General features: G+C 37.7%; 4 protein-coding genes and 1 long non-coding RNA gene across 7 annotated transcripts; 4 read left to right on the forward strand and 1 right to left on the reverse strand.

Moving 5' to 3' along the window:
* The first annotated feature begins 325 nt into the window (after positions 1 to 325).
* LOC112274521 (18.5 kDa class I heat shock protein) lies at positions 326 to 1308 on the forward strand. Its single transcript, XM_024504137.2, has one exon. It carries the CDS (start codon positions 629 to 631, stop codon positions 1091 to 1093), a length of 465 nt encoding a protein of 154 aa, XP_024359905.1. The 5' UTR covers positions 326 to 628; the 3' UTR covers positions 1094 to 1308.
* A 1524-nt stretch (positions 1309 to 2832) lies between these two features.
* On the forward strand, positions 2833 to 4803 carry LOC112274520 (uncharacterized). Of its 2 annotated transcripts, XM_024504136.3 has the most exons (5): positions 2833 to 3161; positions 3494 to 3566; positions 3716 to 3856; positions 4037 to 4081; positions 4376 to 4803. In XM_024504136.3, the coding sequence occupies exons 1-5, from the start codon at positions 2974 to 2976 to the stop codon at positions 4556 to 4558; spliced, it is 630 nt and encodes a 209-aa protein (XP_024359904.1). In that variant the 5' UTR covers positions 2833 to 2973; the 3' UTR covers positions 4559 to 4803. The 2 variants fall into 2 exon arrangements, with proteins under 2 accessions (XP_024359904.1, XP_073385754.1); XM_073529653.2 differs by having other exon boundaries at positions 3716 to 4081.
* A 1301-nt stretch (positions 4804 to 6104) lies between these two features.
* Positions 6105 to 7865, forward strand: LOC112274522 (uncharacterized). The gene is made up of 2 exons (XM_024504139.3): positions 6105 to 6331; positions 7156 to 7865. Exon 2 carries the CDS (start codon positions 7210 to 7212, stop codon positions 7660 to 7662), a length of 453 nt encoding a protein of 150 aa, XP_024359907.1. The 5' UTR covers positions 6105 to 6331; positions 7156 to 7209; the 3' UTR covers positions 7663 to 7865.
* A 6-nt stretch (positions 7866 to 7871) lies between these two features.
* On the reverse strand, positions 7872 to 12443 carry LOC112274518 (PI-PLC X domain-containing protein At5g67130). Of its 2 annotated transcripts, none has more exons than XM_090245829.1 (9): positions 11959 to 12443; positions 11446 to 11675; positions 10674 to 10793; positions 10260 to 10397; positions 9915 to 10010; positions 9247 to 9550; positions 8846 to 9060; positions 8627 to 8713; positions 7872 to 8399 (listed from the first exon to the last, which is right to left on the reverse strand). In XM_090245829.1, the coding sequence occupies exons 2-9, from the start codon at positions 11521 to 11523 to the stop codon at positions 8211 to 8213; spliced, it is 1227 nt and encodes a 408-aa protein (XP_090101955.1). In that variant the 5' UTR covers positions 11524 to 11675; positions 11959 to 12443; the 3' UTR covers positions 7872 to 8210. The 2 variants fall into 2 exon arrangements, with proteins under 2 accessions (XP_090101955.1, XP_024359900.1); XM_024504132.3 differs by having other exon boundaries at positions 11870 to 12228.
* Positions 12444 to 15660: 3217 nt separating this feature from the next.
* LOC149986768 (uncharacterized) lies at positions 15661 to 17755 on the forward strand. Its single transcript, XR_016499809.1, has 2 exons — positions 15661 to 17334; positions 17471 to 17755. It is a non-coding gene; the product is annotated as an uncharacterized LOC149986768 (long non-coding RNA).
* Positions 17756 to 18706: the final 951 nt, after the last annotated feature.

The following is an 18706-nucleotide window of genomic DNA, read 5'->3' on the forward strand; positions in this document are numbered from 1 at the left end:
ATAACAGATCTAAACCCAACAATGTTGGATTACTTTACTTTATGTTTATTGTGTGAAAAATTGGATTTTCAACAGTTAATGGGACAATATGATTGTTAAAGTAGATGCAGTATAGTCACACTACAAATAATGACGTTTTTTTTCCTTCTACTTAAAGCTTTTAGGTGTTGGTTCCTTTATCCACATTGCCACGTCAACCTGCCACGTCAACCATGCCACATAATCACCATTCGCGTGACGGATGGCGCAGCCCTTGGAAGTCTCTGGAACAGAGATTCTCTGTCTAGAATAGTCTCGGAGGTCTACTCTAGAATCCTCCACAACGATCTTCGTTGTTCCGGAGAGCCGTTCTACACACTTCGGTCTCATTCTCCTCCTCCTTCATGACTGTCTTGCCTCTGTCTTGCCTACATAACACATGCTTGCCTCTGTTGCGTCCAACTATACTCGTAGCAATTGCACATTAGTACTTTCCGAGGTGTAAGAGCTAACGTAGAACCTGTGCACACTTTCCTTGACTGCATCGATAGGGCTCGCATTTGTATTGGAGAGGTAACATTGGTGGTATTGAATTAGAGTTTGTCGCGCTTTGTAGTGAGGTCGGTGTGCTTGCGGAATAGAGGTAGGCATGGCGCTTTCGTTGTTCGGTGGTCGTGGCAACAGCGTGTTTGATCCCTTCGATTTCGGCAGCGCATGGGATCCTTTTCAGTCTCTGCTAGGATCTGCGCCGTCTTTGCAATTTGCACGAGATGCACACAGCATGGCCAGCACTCAGATTGATTGGCGTGAGACACCAGAGGCGCATATCTTCAAGGCCGATCTGCCCGGGCTGAGGAAAGAGGAGGTGCACGTGCAGGTTCTGGATGGGAAGGTATTGGAGATCAGTGGGGAGAGGAAGAAGGAGGAGGTGCAGAGGGGTGATACCTGGCATCGTGTAGAACGCAGCAGCGGCAGTTTCTTGCGGCGTTTCCGGCTCCCGGATAACGCGAATGTGGACGTGGTGAACGCGCAGGTGCAGGATGGAGTGCTGACGGTGACAGTACCAAAGGTTGAGAAGCCGAAGCCACAAGTGCGACAGATTCAAATCGCTTGAGTTTTGTGAAAGAATTCACTCACGTAGTGGTACACTGGAGCGCATGAGGCAATGAAAGTTTGGGATGCTATCAAGTGGAATGAGGACTGCAGCTTACATGGTTTGTATTGGAGAGTTACACAAAGTAGGCTGTTGATTTTCATGCTTCCCTGATTGAGATGATACATTTGTATAGAACGATTTAGGTGTAAATAAATCCCGAACTTGTTGCCTCATTTCTTGTTATTTCGGGAGTTTGTCTAATGTGAAGATTGATCTTGAGAATTTCCCACTTAGATCAATAGGCAAGATTCAAAAGGATGATTAATTTGTCATGAAACCGTCTCAGTGATGTGCTACCTCTTCAGTATGTCATGAGATACCACTGAAGAATTTTGAGATGCTTATGACCGAAAAAAAAATAGAATGACATTTAATGACACGAGTAAGGTCTGGAACTTTGAACAGGTCATTGTCTTTTTTCGTGTTTTTGTAGTATATAGTCATATCAAGTTGCTCAATCGTGACACATATACATTTATATAATTGCTATGTAAATAAGCCTGAGGAAGAAGGAAAAATTAAGAACATGTTGAAACATAGAGACTGGATGTGTTAATGTTGAAAACTCTTGAGGCAAATTGAAAATAAATAAATAAAATGATTTTTGCTGAACTTCTGAAAAATTCCTCTCAGACCGTTCCTACTGAGCTAATGAAGGAAAAAATTGTTGGACGTTGAAATATTTAAATTAGACTTGAAATTAATCAAATATTTTTTACATTCTCAAACATTGTGGTTGGAAAGGAAAAATATTCATAGAATAATGTTTTCATAAAAAATCTTCATAATAATATTGAATTGTGCATTGAACATTTTGTAACATAAATTACACAACCAAGAAGATAAAAAATTTAAGCCAAAATACACAATCGGCATCGAATTCAACCATCTGTTGTCTGGTTCCGACGAACGAACGTCCCAGACGGAAACCATCGTTGAAGAATGAACGAGAAAGAAGTCCCACGATCCACTGTTTACGGTTGTGACGAAGGGAATGGATGCTTCAGAGTTTTAACGCGATTCCGGAGCAGGTCCTCATTTATCACGTCCTCACGTCTCGGTGCTGCACAGAATTATTATTATGGTCGATTCTCGGAACCTTTGCAGGAGTATTCGTGCTTGTGTTTGCCGTTTTAGAGATTTGCATCGCATTAGGGTTCACATTCTGTACTCCTCATGACACATGAAGGTTCCCGAAGCCTGCTTTATCTCATGGAGCTAGACTGCATCTGAAACATCGAGAATCGGTTGTTACAGCAGGTTATTTGGCGAGGACCGTTCCTAAGGGTGCGAAATCGTTGCATGTATGGTCTATGAACGAGTCTCCATTGGAATCATTGAAGCTCGGATAGAGACATTTGCTATTGAGCGTGGCGTCGTAAATCATGGTGCATAACGACCACGAACGTCTACAAAGAATGATAGATGAAATATGTTGTTGTATAATACATGTTGAAGACGGGAAGTGAAAGAGCGGTGAGATTGGTAGCAGGAACTCAGACCTCTCGAAAGATCGACTGATGATCCTTTCAAACGTACTCATCCCCGAGTTACAGGTTTGGTCCAGTTTAGAAAAGGATGTTGCTACAAACGTGTCGTTGCTAATGCCTGTCTTCCTTCGAAGCAAGCAAATGAGAAAGAAGAGCTGCAACATCTCAAGTCTTGCGCATGTGGAATCGAACCTCCGCTACAAGTGCATCACCTGAGTGCTGGATGGTTTACTCCATTTTGAATGATGTGCTGAATTCGTGGATGCATTTAAGGGTACTCGAAATAAACACTGATTTGTTCATCATTATCGCTGAGATCCTTTAGAGCACCTACGTTCGGGCGAAGCAATGGCGGAGTCCAAAGCAGATGGGGATGAGGACCATGAAGAGCCAGAGGTGCTTACGGAGGAAGAGAAGATGGCCAATATTCGTGCCGTTCGCTTTACAGTAATTCCGAAGTATGCGGAAATATTACAAGAGGCATATCCACTGTTTGTCAGAAAAGGAGCAAAGGAGAAGACTCAGATTCATGAAAGGTAAGCTTGTCGACAACCTGCCCCTTCCGAACTCAGTCTAGGTTCAAAAGCCCACCCATACAACTGCTGTATAATTCGAACAAATATGGATGCACCAATGTCATGGCACTGTGTTTCGTGCAATTTAATTGCGCATGTCGATTTCTGTCGTAGTGTTCAATCGAAAAGCTGAATATATCAGTGACAAGCGACATCACGCGAGCGTAGCAAACATATGTAACCTGAATTAATTTTTAGCCGCCGAGGCTCTAAATTTATCGCTTGAAAAATCGTGCCAAAGCTCGGACAGATCATTTAAGGACATGTACGTGCACTGTTCTATCGTGCTGCAGCCAGATCCCTCATCTGATGCGCTCATTAGCTTTCAATCCCAGTGAAGAACAGATTGAGCGTCTCATTGCTAATGTAAGCTGTTCAAATTAGTTCAATCAACAATTAGTGCAAATATTCTTTCTACGTGATAAGCAAATTTTCATTCAGATGCATTGCAAAAACTCTGCGGCTTTTGTTGAAATCTCCACACAACAGAGGTTCGTTTGTGCGCTCACTTGCAGGCTAAATACAAGGAAAAGCCTTTAACACAAAAGCAACATTATGAATACGACAATTTTGAGCAGCGGATGATGGAATTTTTATTTAACGAGCCTGAAGCTTTCCAACGCAAATCAGAAAGCGAAGTTTTGGAAGCACTGTTGGTGAGTTTACATGGCAATGAATCTAAAGCAAACAAATTGCAAATGTACAATGTGTCTAATTGCAGAAAGTACATTGTCATCCTAGACTATTACGAAGCCTCCTTTCCATGTAAGCTTTTCCCAAACAGTGGGCAAAAACTTCCCCGGTTCACAAATACTACTGACTCATTGCGAATGCAGACGATAAGCAAGGGGCGGAAGGAGATGGACGCCGAAGAGCTCAAAGTAAGTGATTGAGTGATTGGTTTTGGTGCTAACATTGAATTGCGTAATTCGATCCTTATCATTTCATGAAAGGGCGGATTTAATCTCTTTGAAACTATTCTTACAAGAATACCATAGACTAAGGGTATTTTATCTTATGAGAAGCAGGTTTGATTCCTAGTTGTGAATTATCAGAATTTATATGGTTGACAACATTATTGATTTGGCACAATAGCTAGTGAACAATCGCATCATAGCATCAACATCACAATCCCATCGTTTTTTTTTTTTTTTTTTTTGGTTACTGACCATCAGACTATAATGAAGACTCGAGGAACCCACCCTTTCACTGAAGAAGAAGCAACAAACATGCTGCGAATAGCTAGAGACAAAGATACTGGAAAAGTGTATTTGGAAGAATACTGCAAAATTCTGGCTTTTGATGGTTTGCCCCCTCCTATAGATCCCCTTGAACCCATCGATGAACGTTTCCGATAGTTGCAAACTTAGATTATCAACAGACGCATGCTATAGTTATGAAAATCAATTGTTTACAACTGTATTTAGTGCTGACAAAATTGATAAGCTCTGTTCAGTACATGTAACTCATGGTTTAACTCTTCAGTAAACTAATTTTCTAGGTGTAACATCCTTTTAGAAGTCCGTTTTTTAACATGCAGAACACTTACTGTTGGACGCGAAATTTTCAACTTCAAATATGATATTGAAGTTACAGCACACTACTTTTCTGATCGCATTCTAACGGTGGGTTTGCTTGCTTGTACGTTGCCTCCATGCACTTAAGTACTGGTGTAGTGGAACCTGGCGATATTGTTGCCTTCCCAGCTTACATAGGTTCAGTTATTTAGCTTGGAGGCGCTGAACCTTCTCAAAAGGTAATCCCACAGACCTGATCCTGGTTTTGAGAGGGCAGTCTGGTGCTGCTTAAAGCTGTATTCATAGTAATTGTAAGAGAGTTCTTTGGGGTGTTAGATGTTATTAAGTGCATGCAGAAACTTGGCAATGTGCAATACGGTTGATGCATAAATGTTAAATGAAACAATCGTCAAAGAAAAAGGAATGAGAAGGCCTTGGTCAAATCAACTATGTTACATTCTACTTGGAGTTATATGTAATCTATAACTATTTGTCTGTATGACTAATTTTTTTTTTATTGAAATCAAATGATATTTTCACGAGTTAAGCATTTTACTATTACTTTTTTGATCACCACCTTTCATTACAAATTTCTTGAAGAAATAATTGATGAAAATTTCAATTTTAGAATTATATGCAATAAGATTGAACAATAATTCATAATGTTGATGACTGTATATATATACACACACGGTAAAAAAACATTAAAATTTTATTTTACATACCTTAATCATAAAATTTTACTTCTAAAGTCATTTATATTTTTAAAGTATATAAAAGTAAAAATACAAGAACTAATTTGGAAATAAATGTTTTATAGTTCATGTTTTAAAACAAAAAATTAAAACGTAAATTTTTGTAAATATAAAATAAACTCATACTTTACAATTGACATAAAAGTAAAATCTGTAATTGCAAATTGCACTAAAAATATGTGTATTAAAAAAATACATGGAATACATATACACAAACATCTAAGCATCAGTAGGCATATGGAAGAGAAATCAGAATAGTGAATAAATTTCGGGAAATATTCAGAGATAGGGAGTGGATCACACATACATTCTTTAAAATAAAAATAAAAAATGTAATAAATAACACTTAAGAATCTCTTGGCCCAAGGGATTTAACGTAGTCACCACCCAAATTATGTTTATAGCCAGGTCAGCAGAGGGAGAGAGAGAGAGAGAGAGAGAGAGAGAGAGCAATAAATATATATATATATATATATATATGTGTGTGTGTGTGTGTCAAAAAGAATTTTTTGAAAAAGTTTTACCTTATCCTCCGACTACACAAATCACCAGCACCACTAACAACACCATACGCAACCCCGTAGGATTTTTCATTCTACCCATTCCCCTCCTTCAATACCCCTATTTTACAAATTTGGTTGAATACATTAGTAATACTATATGCTCCAATATTTTCACTTATATTTTCAAGCATGCTGAAGCACGGTTCTGTTTCCAGCAATCCTGGCTACATCTTGCATTCGCCGTTTCGATGCCTCCCCCTTGCCTCACCTTAAACGTTTCCATCGGCGCGGTTGTTTTCGGGAGCTTTAAGCACCATCTTTGTGTGTGAATTGTAGGGGAACGTCATGACCTAAAGGTGGGTGTGTACTATGCCCAGAGTTCCAGTGCGTCGCGAGGGTTTTAGCTCATTGGAACCCTAAGCGGGGCATGAGTTGGAGAGGGTGCAAGTGATGTATCAGATTCGACGGGTGGACTTATTACTATGTCGTGAGCTATTTGAGTGATTGAGTTTGCTGCGATAGCTTTGCGGTGGTTCGCGCAGGACTAGAGGATGAGCGACGATGATCAATTTTGTAGTTTTGGGAGAGGAGCACTGACTGTTTTGGAGTCGATGCGGAGCCTGAGAATTAGCTTTGGATTTCGTTCGGACATGAGGAGGGCTGTGACACAGTTTCGCCTTCGATTTCTATAGTTCTGTCACACTGAACCAGTTCTGCTCTTTTTGCCTGCAATTACAAGTCGTTGAGGAAGAGTTTACAGCAAATGATTGTGGAGTTTCCAGTTGATCTCTCGCATTGTGAACCATCCTTTCATTAGAATCAACTCGGAATGGAAGTACTCATAGGCTGATTTGTGTCGGAAGGGTTTTAAGTACATGTGATGCTGAAGTAGATTAACTGGTTGAGGAGGAAAGCATCCGGACGCGGATAATTGTCAGAGTCTGCGAGAAAGAGAGAGATTGATACATTGTACAAACCTAGTTCATTTAGAGATTTATGATCGTGCCGAGTGCGGTGGGCCGCATCTGTGAAAGAGGAAAATCTTTGGGTCCTGTCAATTTTCGGTGGATGCTTCGCGACTCGTGAACCGACGCTTGGTGATTAATTTTCTGGGGCATGAAATTTTAGTTCCGTTTTGTGGAATAGATCAACTAACCATTTTGCTGTGTCTGGGCATCAGACCCTGGAAATTTAAACCTACATTTGAGCCGAGATTTGCGTTTGAGTGGGCACAATGGCGACGAATCGAAGCAATCGGTCGCAGGACGAAACGCGGGTCAAAATAGAGCAGTACGAAACATTTGTGGACAAGCGTCTGAAACCGGACCTGGTCACCGCGATCGGCCTGCGAGACAAAGTCCTGGAGCAGCAGAAAGTGTACTCCGACCTTGCCAAGAATATAATACTGTTACAGGAGCAGAAATTGACCAAGCTGAGGACGATGATCAATTTGGGGTCTGAGCTTTATGGGCAAGCCGAGGTGCCCGATGCCACGCGCATTTTCGTAAATATAGGTCTAGGATTCCACGCTGAGTTCACTTTGGACGAGGCACTAGGATTTATAGTTGAAAAGGATAAAATGCTTAGTAAGCAGGTGGAGGAGCACACAGCCCAGGTTGCAAATATCAAAGCTCAGATCAAGCTTGTTGTTGAAGGAATTCGAGAATTGATGAACATGGCAAGCTGAGTTTGGTTTTGCGTTCTTCGCTACTTGTTCTTCCTGTACTAGAGCGTCCTCGCCAATTCGCATCCAGAAGAGACTTTTCACCGTCATCCGTTGAAATTACAGAAGCTCGAATGTATGTGCATTGTTGGATGGCTATTTTCTGCCGCAGAACTGAACACAAAGTGTGCCAAACAAATGTTGGAGACTGATATTTGTCATTACAACTCCTGCAGGATGAATTTGTTGTATATTCACTAATCTGAACTTCGTGGGGTACAATGTTTTGATCGTGTAGCTACTTACTAATTTTTTTCCATCTCTAAATCATCAAAATTACTTAACGATCGCCGTGATCGTTCTCGAATGCAAGTAGATCGAAGGGTCGGTAATTTTTCTACATAATGTCCGACCAGTGTACACGCTGCCGAGGAAAAAATGTATCTAAACATCCCGGAGGCTATAAAGAGGAGCACTACTAAGCAAGTGTTGGGAGAGCCCATAATGGAGGACTGAACTAGGAACTCGGTGGATTGAAACATACACACTTGCTTAATAATGTTACTGTTGATCTAAAATTGCAAAAAGAGTGAAAGACATGAAATCAGGAAGTGTGTACAGAAGATGATTTTGCTCATCGTTACGTAAGTTGAAGAAGATTCAGGAGAAGGGGCTGGTCCTTCGGATTTCCTAGAAATCTGAGCTGGAGTGAGAACTGCATGCGCAGTCACTGCACTACAACCTCCTTGGGTAGAGCTAGCCTGCAATTTTAGAAGATGAATTTTGAGACTTGCTCATGCCAACTTCAATTGTAATAGCAGCACAAAGAATCAAGTTCAAGACAACTGCATTGTTTCACGAGTTCGAAAGTTAACAAAAACCTAATTGTGTTCCGTTGCAATTCATGGGGGCAAGGGCACACGTGAATACACAAAACTATACTGGAGACTTAAAAACGACGAGGTTGTTTATGACGTATTACACTTACCTGACACTGATGGATATCATTACAACCACAATGATGCTGTCCATTCAATTTGTTTATAGCAGAAAACACGCCTCCAGCCGTGCTTCTCTGAAATTGATAACAGAAATGTCCATCACTTCAACTGAATTCGTGCTGAATTACAATTCGATCGAGCGTGCAAATGTCATCCATAAATTTTGTAAACATGAAGACACCCAGGTTGCAGAAAGGTATTGGTACCTTATAGAAGTCCACCGCTAGAAAATTTGACCACCGGTTTCCAGCAGCGGTGTGACAAACAGAAATTGCTTCAGCAAGACTTGCGGAGTTGATTACACAAGCATCATCGATGTTGGGATCGTTGGGGAAATAATTTTCTAAAATTAGAGACTTGGTGGTATCCGTCAACGCAGCAGACTCCGCCCGATTTGAGCATGTTTCTGTCAATGTTCCGTCTGCAGCATTGACATTAGTACTTTTGTTGCAGGATTGAAGGCTTAGGAGACAGCTAATAAATTATTGCATTATGGAAATCTAATGTAAAGAACAAAGCGTTTCATCGTAGTTGGAATAGCTACCTCTACGCAAATACGCACAACTCCGGATAAATCAAGCCAGGCAATAGTCAATATCTCCCTTACATTGATTTTCGACGACAAAGTTCCATTGGTATGCGATACCCTCGGTGCCCTCCTTAGTTTTATCTGAGGTGAACACAATCAAGCGTTGATTGCTAGCAATCATAGAAGCGATAGTGGGCCAATCACTGCCGTCCCTCGGCATCAATGACAGTGGGAACATGTACTTCATCAACCCTGTAGATAAGAAATGGTTTTTTAGGACATTGGGGGTGGTAACGTAGTCCTCGATGAAGATCGTAACAACTTCATTCGGATTAGTGTCTAGGAACGACGCAACTTCCAGTAGAGTGCTATTGAGTGGCCGCTGATTCAAACGTAACAGAATGAAGATTCAGTGAAAGAACTTTCTCTGACGTGTCACACGTAGTGATATCACATGATTAGAAGTAAGAGCAAAGTCATATCAGAAGAACCATCTAATATCTCTCATTCTTAGAACCAGTCAGTGGCTTCCTGTCCCCCTCAGATGTGGATTCTGATTTCACATGAGATTAATATCTTTAATTCTTCGTCTCGAAGAACGAATTTAGATCTGCAATGTGACTCAACACTAGACTGTGTCGCCAATATTGGTTCTTTGCCCGTTTTGTCAAAACATCACGTTACTATGAGATTAACACTATCAGACCATTTGAAATTGACTTTCAAGGAACCCTGCGTGAACTCACAAAAGCAGTGGCGTCAAAGCATTGGCCGATTGAATGACAAAGCCATAAATCCCCTCTAAATTCGTAAACATCAAGCATGAGGCCTCTTACATTCCTCTGCAAGCGACAAATGAGAGGATGTTATTGGTAATATTTATCGAAATCACAAAGCTAAGCAGGATTTGGAGAAAATATGCTAAAAAGTTCTACGCTATAATTCTCACCGCAGATGTTACAAGTGTGATGCTCCAATTGCAGGACACGTTAGGTGCAATTTTGAGTGAAGAAAAATAGCAGAAATCAAAATTCAAAATTCAAAAACAAAATCAACAATTTTTCGGGTTTTGACACGAATACAGAGCTTACATTCAACTGACTGGTAACTGAGTCCTCTTGGTTCTTTGGAGAGATAATTGTTGTTCCCAGAATCGATTGTTCACCTTCAATTGCGTAAGCGTTGTGCGTTGTAATCCATGCATACTTGTTGTAAGGCAGAGAATATGTCTGAAATCCCACGAACGTGTGAACCATACATTGACGACATTCCCGCCCTTTCTAAGAGCAACGAAAGAACACAAACAGAACAGTAATAGCCGGGGGTAGGATTGAATAATTTCAGCGTTTTTCACATGAAGCGATTTTACAAGACAGTCGAACTCTGCACAGCTACAGATTCCGCCTTTTGCGTGACACAGAAGATTAAATGCACATGACTTTGAAATAAACAGTATATTGGATTCATTCTCACACGATTTATACAAATTAGGTGAGAAGGAGTACCTTTGGAAAGGAGGACACGGAAAGAGCCTGGTTCACAATGCAAACAGGTGCTGCTGTCTTGCATGCAAAGCAAGATAGACCTGGTCCACAGTCCGTATCTGTTGTGCAGACACTTGAGAGCTGCAGGGCAGGGAAATCTTAGCATGTACATTAGGAATCGAGGAACCATAGGAGCATTAGAGGATAGCACACATGTGCTAATCATGATGTCCTCAGTAGCCTTGCAGGTGTGATATATATATATTTACACACTAGGAGTCCATTTTTATGGAGTTCCTGCGCTTTCTAGACTTGTAGGCATTCTATGATATCTTTTTGGAATGCAGATTCATAAAGTTCTTTGGAGGATCTCAATATTGAATTTGAAGAAGTTTTGAGCGAATGATATTATGTCGCACTTTAGTTAAGTATAACTAAGCTTGATAAGGAAAGCAAATAAAATACACTTGGGCGTAGCGGGAGTAGAAAGACATCGTAAAATCATAAGTTGCACGCGACTAACTGCGAAGTTTGGGACTACAGATAACCAATGCCAATTAACCACTTATCCCAGAGGAGCAACAATCTGCAGGTTATGAAGTCACTTTCAGACCAAATTAATATTTTCATCTGCAACGTCTAAAATTTCTATCAACACAGGAGAGAATCGATGCAATCCTAAAAGTAAATGCGACTTTCTTTATAGACGTCGTTGTCATCACTTTCTGACCTGGGTTGAGTTCATAGATTCTTTCATCCGGGAGCAATGTAACCAAGTTTCTGAAGTACTCACCCCTCCAAGAGCGGCGACCTCCCCGAATAGTAAGGCTACCACAACCAGTGCCACAGCCAGATCCTCTTGCAGAGTCATAGTGCCTTACTCAGATGAAATATTTATTCGCCGACTAGTACTTATGACTAAGTACGACTATATTTCGGTATTATATATGTTGACGATTGCAGGAACGGGAATAAAGCTGAGATCGTCGCCACCAAGATCGCAAACATCAAATGCAGAATTATCTGAAAACATAAAAGCCAGTCGTCTTTTGATAGTAAAATATCGCCCGATCACAATGCTACACTCCAAAATATGTCCTCAAAGAAGAGGCGTCACAGAATTCAGAAAATGCACACTTCTTCCATATCCCAAGCCTTTCAATCAACGTCACGACACCATCACTACCAACTCCCGTTTCCATACTACCCTCGCTCACCAGTTCAATTCCTCCGAAACGTCATCACCAATGACTCAACCAGCAACACCAACAATCCACTGCCGGACCTCACGAAACTGACTTCTTACAATAATGTACACAATCGTCGGTTCCAGCAAGTGCTATTCCAACGTCGCCTCCCCGCTCGTCTACCACCGCTAATGTTCAGGCCACCTTCGAATGCGAACGAAGAAAAATCTTCATAGATACTAACGATCTCAGCATGTCACTGAACTCCTCAGTCAGCCAAACTTGAACGCATCGCCTCCTACCTTCCTTCCTTTCACACTCAGTTCTCCAATCCGCCAGACGAAATTCCATTATTAGACATACCTCACAGCCTTTTTCACTGGAACTCCAGCACACTCCATCTCACTTTTATCAACTAGCGCTGTATATGTCCTTTTTTCTTCTTCTTTATTTTATCATTTTCCTCGCTTCCTCGTCTTCGAGTCACATGAGAGTCCGTCCAACGGTTCTCTGCGAGAATGAGAGGAGAGTCAGTGGACAGAGCTCGCACAGTTCCGGGATGGTGAGACAGGGGCCTCTCTGATCGCCCTGCGCACAGACTGACTGGAGGTAGTGATGGTTGTGGAGACAGATCGCAGGTGCGCAATTACGGGCCGGGGGGGGGGGGGGGGGGGGGGGGGGGGCAATGACCCTGACGCTTAACTCTAACCCGTGATTGGCGGCCTCAGTACCGCTTCCAAAGGTCCCCGTTCACACTGTGGGCCGTAGTTGTTGTCTCTGTCGTACTCAGGCCACCATCACCAATGAATGATATCCCGGAATAAGTTGGAAAATAAGTCTCGACTTACATATTAATATGATTATTATTATTATTATTATTATTGTGAATATTCTTCTGTGATTGCTTTTTAACATTTTGGAGACCATACAGGTCATTGGTTTGAATCAACACATCTTTTCTAGTATTTTATATCATTTCCGGTAGACCTTTTTGTAGTTGTATTATATTATAATAATAATAATAATAATAATAAACAAATGACAGAGTGGTTGTTGGAAGTATTGTTTGTTCTAAGGGTGCAAGTTACAATTTTAAAAATGTATACTAAACTTGATAGGACTGTGATTTCGCCATGTAGATGCATCTTCAATTATTGTAGCTAACTTTTATACATTGAATCCATACCTTTTGAATTTTTTTGGCATATTTTTGTTGTATTTTGGATATATTTGGATCATTTCTGATACTTTTTTATTATTATTATTTATTTATGTACATGAAGAAAAAATTAGATGTTGCAGAAGTTCTATTTTAAAATTACTTTAAAAATCATTGAAATATTTTAATTGATATGTATATATATAATACTAGTCAATTTATTATATAAGTACATATATTCTTGTATTTAGATTATTATATTATTATGAAGTTATGTTGTGCTTAAAGCATACATAATATTTAACTACTTATGGATATTAATCTACACCAAATAATTAGATAAGTACCATTGTGTTTAGATAGCAAAGTCATTTTAAAAATATAGATGTGTTGTATCTCCTTGGTTTTGTCTACAATTGATTAAATTGTCCATAATGAGTTAAATATCAGGTGTATATATAATAGTGCTTGATTTTGGAACATTAAAATATCATTCAAAATAAAAGAGGTAGTCGTTAAGGTCAAATTTACTCAAATCATCATTAAACTGACTCTTAACTTATATATAGAAAAACATGTTGATATAATTAAATAAATTTGATGAAAGACTGTAGAATTAGTAAAATTTATTGATTTTTTTAGCTATTTTGTTTTGGATGTTATTGATCATGTGTTAATTTTTTTAAGAATATACAGTATAAATTTATTATAAATACAATAAAAGAAAGTATAATTTAAATTTAACATGTCGTAATTCTTGTTGTGTTTTGAAACAACATGATTTCTTAATTACAAATTGTTACAAAGATATGACCTAATAAGATTAGCAATAATTTAAGATACATATAGACATAAAATATTTATGGTTCTTGTGATTAGTATAACTTGTAATTAAATTATAAATGTCTTTTTGATAATGACATTGTTTTTGAAATAAATTATATATATATATATATATATATATATATATTCTTTTTAAAAATAAAAAATAAAAAATAAAAAATTCCAATCTTATTTACAATTATGTTTTTTAACCATAATAAATCTATAATAGTATAATTGTTTAGAGACTTAGTAATAATAGGTATTATTATAATATAACGACCATATATAAGTATCTTTAGAAGAAAGGTTTCTAAATTGATATCTCTAAAACAAAAACACTAATCATTTATGACTTTTACATGTAATAATATAGCTTTTTGTAATAATTATATGCTTTACTACTCAATAAAGCTATTATTAACAAGAAAAATGATAAGAGGTTTTAAAATCTAAGAATTCAACAAAAAAAATTATGATCTTAGGATCTTGAAAGTCTCTTTAACCTATGTTGAGTAGTATATTTTTTAAAAATTTACAAAATGATTTCAATTCTTCTTGTGTGTACTATTATATTTTATTGTGTTGTAATGCATTTAAAGTACATTCTATTAATTTATATAACTTCTACTTCAAATTTTATATTTTAATTAATAATAATATTATTATAGAATTGTAAAAATATCAAAATATGAACATGTGAGTTCTAAAAAAGAAAAGAAAAAGATGGTTGTTAAGAATAAAATTAATTATTTGATTTGGTATTTAAATATCAATAACTTTACTAATATTTTTTAATATCCCATTTTAACTTATGAAAAAACTTGATTGTTAAGTGCAAAATTATTTCACTTGCCGTGAATTATTAAAATTATGAAATAAGAGCAAATACAAAAAAATCTTTTAGTTGTACTTGATTAATTTTTTTAGTTTTTGCATATTTGCAACATATTTACCATACATGGATTAATATTTTTTTAAATTGCATCTCAATTGTGGAATATTAAATCTTAATGTTTTAAAAATAATAAGGCATAAGAAAGTGCAAGACTAATGAATTATTTTTTAATAAACATAATTCAAGATGCTTGAGTTGGATAACTCTAGGATTAGAGTTTGATTGTGTTCCTACCTTGATCCTTAATCATAGTAATCACTTGAGATAAGATACTTATTGAAGAAACTTTGTGATTTTTATATTTGCATCTACACAAGTAGATTAATGTATTTAAAGAAGATATTATCTACCTAATCTTTTTCTAACAACTTTTGTTTATCTATATTTACTTAAATATTTAAATACTATAAAAATCTATGATAATGCACAAAAAAAAAATGAAATTGGTACAAATGAAATTAGTATTCAAAATCTAAAATTTAAAATCATTTGACATTACAAAAATCTATATACTACAACAAGCTTGGAATGTCAAAAAAATATCACATTATACAGAGAAAATCAAGGATGATTTATTACTAGAAGTGAAAGTTATTAAATCCTTTAGGATTGCACAACTCTTTTTACATTGCCAAATTTTTCAAAAAAGAAGTCACAAAACAAACCAAAAAAAAAAATAGAATTTGTTTGACGAGAATAAAAGTGATAGTGGTCTCAAGTCAATTTCCAAGCAGTGGAGGGGCTCAAAAAGCATTGTCAAAGCTTCCAATGATGCCAGACCCCCCAAATTATGAACCCTATTTTTGGATGGGTGTATGATTGGCTTGGAGCATTATTAGGTATCAATCATGTACAATCTAAAGGAAGATTCTAGAATTTTGTGACCCAGGAATGACTTACTCCTGCAATCAAAACCCTAAAAAATCGTGGGTTCCCATTCCAGAACAGGGTAAGTCCACATGCTGACCCGAGATCGTCGAGAGGCTCCGTTTTCACTATGCATTTGGTGCATGGTGGTCCTTATTGACTTAATTTCCGGCTTTCTGTAGAGCTTCGAAGTTGTAATTGAAGCTTCCAAGCTGGCTGGAGGTAGAGGTTTATATTTGAACGCGGTAGCGAGTTGAATTGGTGAATTTCTTAGACCTTATGTGTCGAATATTCACGATGTAGAGCTTACGGTGAAGGATTGCATGCTGTCAATTCCCACTTCTCTCCCGAAGTTCAGGTGCTTTAATAAGTTTCGAGCCGTTGTCTGCTCTCAGTTTAGCTTTGAAGAACTTGGTTGCTCTTGTATTGTAGGGTTTGGAAATCCGCGTACAGCTTGCTGCCGAGTGCACAGTCAGGGTTGATTGCCATTTTCGGGTATTGGCTTAGAAACTTCACGGACAGTCGTAATGAGATTCCGTGGCCGGAGGAACCGAGGTTGAGAGTCTTACAAGAAGAAATGCATCGGGGAGCTTTGTCTTCTCCTATGTGACTATTCTTGTAGGGTTTGATCAAACTCTGAAGTTCTTATCATTGTTCATCCTTAGGAATTCAACGGCTCGACTCACGAATTTGGTGCTCCTCAGTTATTTATGGTTCAGTCACTCAGTTGGAGCAGGGATGGTTTTGCCTGAGTGTCTTTCATTGTCTGCTTCCTACCGTCTCTCGTGGTGGTGGTTGCTTATTCAAGCAGAATTCTCAGATATTTAGAACTAGAGAACATGGTTTAGAGCAATTAAAATCTACCGGGATGCAAGGAGACACCTCAAGCAATTCTTTAACTTACTGTGCATGAAAAATTACACCAGCAATTAAAGGCTAAAATGTTAGCTCCTTTAGTATCTGAAACCTTAAGGTTCGGAGTATACATGAAATGTTTCCCGTTTCTGTGGCATTGTAACTCCACAGTAATTTGTTGCTTCCCTGGTACACCTGGAATATTTCTCATTCGCGATGATATCGAAAACAGTTGCGGGTTGCGTCAGGTTAATTAAATTCAGATTTTGCACAAGGAAGTAGTCCCATGTAAGTTGTAAAGCATACAGAGAGGTGTAATAGTGTTATCAGGATGCTTAATTCAGTGCTCCATCAGGTGGAATCTTAACAAGATAAACTGCATCGTGATCGTGCCTTCCTCAGCCTAGTTTCGAACCCGTACCACAAATGATGTGGGAAACAGATCGGCGTCTTGTCAGGATTATGTTGTTGGTCGACCCTATGCCCCTTTTCGCAAAGCCATGTTTCACTTTGCTGTACCCTGTAAATGCCCCTCGAATCGGCCTTTGTATCAACGCCTGCATCTTTGTGATACTAAAGCACCAAAACTCATAAGACGAATCCTTTGCTGAAAACTTATCTTACAGATCTAAGAATCTTTCAGTATGAAGCTATTGTTGTCATTTCAATGTGTCGAACATTAGAGTGAGGGATAATATGCGGTTATTCAAAGTCATAGCAGCGTCAAAGTCTATCATCAACCAAACGATAAGCCAGTGCAGATTGCAATGGTAGATTACAATGGTTCACCGGAAATAAACAATACGAAGTGGTGGGTGAGGGTGACTTCTGGCTCATCACCCCCTTAGTCGTTGGGGCTCCGCAGGACTGTGATCAGGAACAATTCACAATGTGGTACTCCTTTTGGACAAATTCCTTTTCTTTCATTGAGTGTGTGTGTGTGTTTCTGTGTCACTTCTGTGCTCATTTCAGCTCACACAACTGTTTTTCTTATGGGGTGATTGACTGGAAAATGTTTCATGAAATGCAGTGAACTAGCATTTAGCGACTCTTCTGGCAACCGCCTTCATGCCTTTAGCATTTACAATACCTGAAGGTTTGTAATACGTGAAGTCCTCTTTCTTGTCATACAAGTTAAGAACTGTCTTTGTTTGGTATTTTCAACAGACTTTTAACACCTCATTGTGTGCGAACATGTTCGACAACTTTGACTCCAGTATCAATCAGTATTACCTGGATTGAGGAGTATATGTTTTATCCTTGTTTTCCACACAATGACTTGGAGCTATATCTTGTGATTTTGATTGAGGTTGAATTGGGAACTTGCGTCCTACAACTGCCTGATGAGTTCGTGTTGAAACATACTCAGCCAAAGTTGATCACAGGATTATTTGGGTTTCATGGGATGGATACTCATTATCTTATTTTGTCAATTGTCCTTCTGTATCTTCTTTTGAGAGTAGTTCTTTCATTCAGTTACGTGAATTATGTATGTTAGAGTTGTATTTCTGACGTTTTAAAGTGGTTGGTATTTTGATTGTGATGATTTTTGGCAGATAGTAGATAAGTTTTTAATTTCATATTCTTATTTCTTGTTGTTTTTATTTATTTATTTCATTTATTTATCCTAATTATTTATTAGAAGAGCATGTGGTATGATTTTTAAACCATCAGATAATTGTGAACGTGCTGAAAAACACTCATGTTATTACAATCTTTTTTCTACAGATTTTGGATGCACTAATATCTATGTAATAACAATAACAAGAATAAAAAATAATATTATTTTTTGGCAATTTTAGCCTTTTTATAGAAATGATTGATAATATTTTAGAAACATTAAAGATAGTTACCATAGATTTTATTGCTACATGTTGTCCAAAAAGATTTTATTTTTTATAACTTTTTTTCATCTGTGAATCAATTTATTTTTAAAACTTCAATATTGTTTTATTTATTGCACTGGAGAATTATTGATGTATTATACTACAGTTTAATAATAAAAATTATATGTTTTAAAATAAATGAAATTTCAATAATTCCAATAACAATATCAACAAGACTTACACACCAATAAAATAAACAACTTTGTTGTACCTGTGTACCACAAACTCTTTAGATTAGTTTACGTTCTTTAACATGGAGGTCTATTTTTTACATGTTATACGAATTTATCATAAAATTATATTTTTATGGTAAATTGTGAGAATATAAAATATGACATGTTATAATTTTAACTAAGTAAATATAGATTAAAATATATATA

Source organism: Physcomitrium patens, chromosome 21 (assembly GCF_059467195.1).
Source record: "Physcomitrium patens ecotype Gransden chromosome 21, ASM5946719v1, whole genome shotgun sequence".
NCBI classification, from domain to species: domain Eukaryota; kingdom Viridiplantae; phylum Streptophyta; class Bryopsida; order Funariales; family Funariaceae; genus Physcomitrium; species Physcomitrium patens.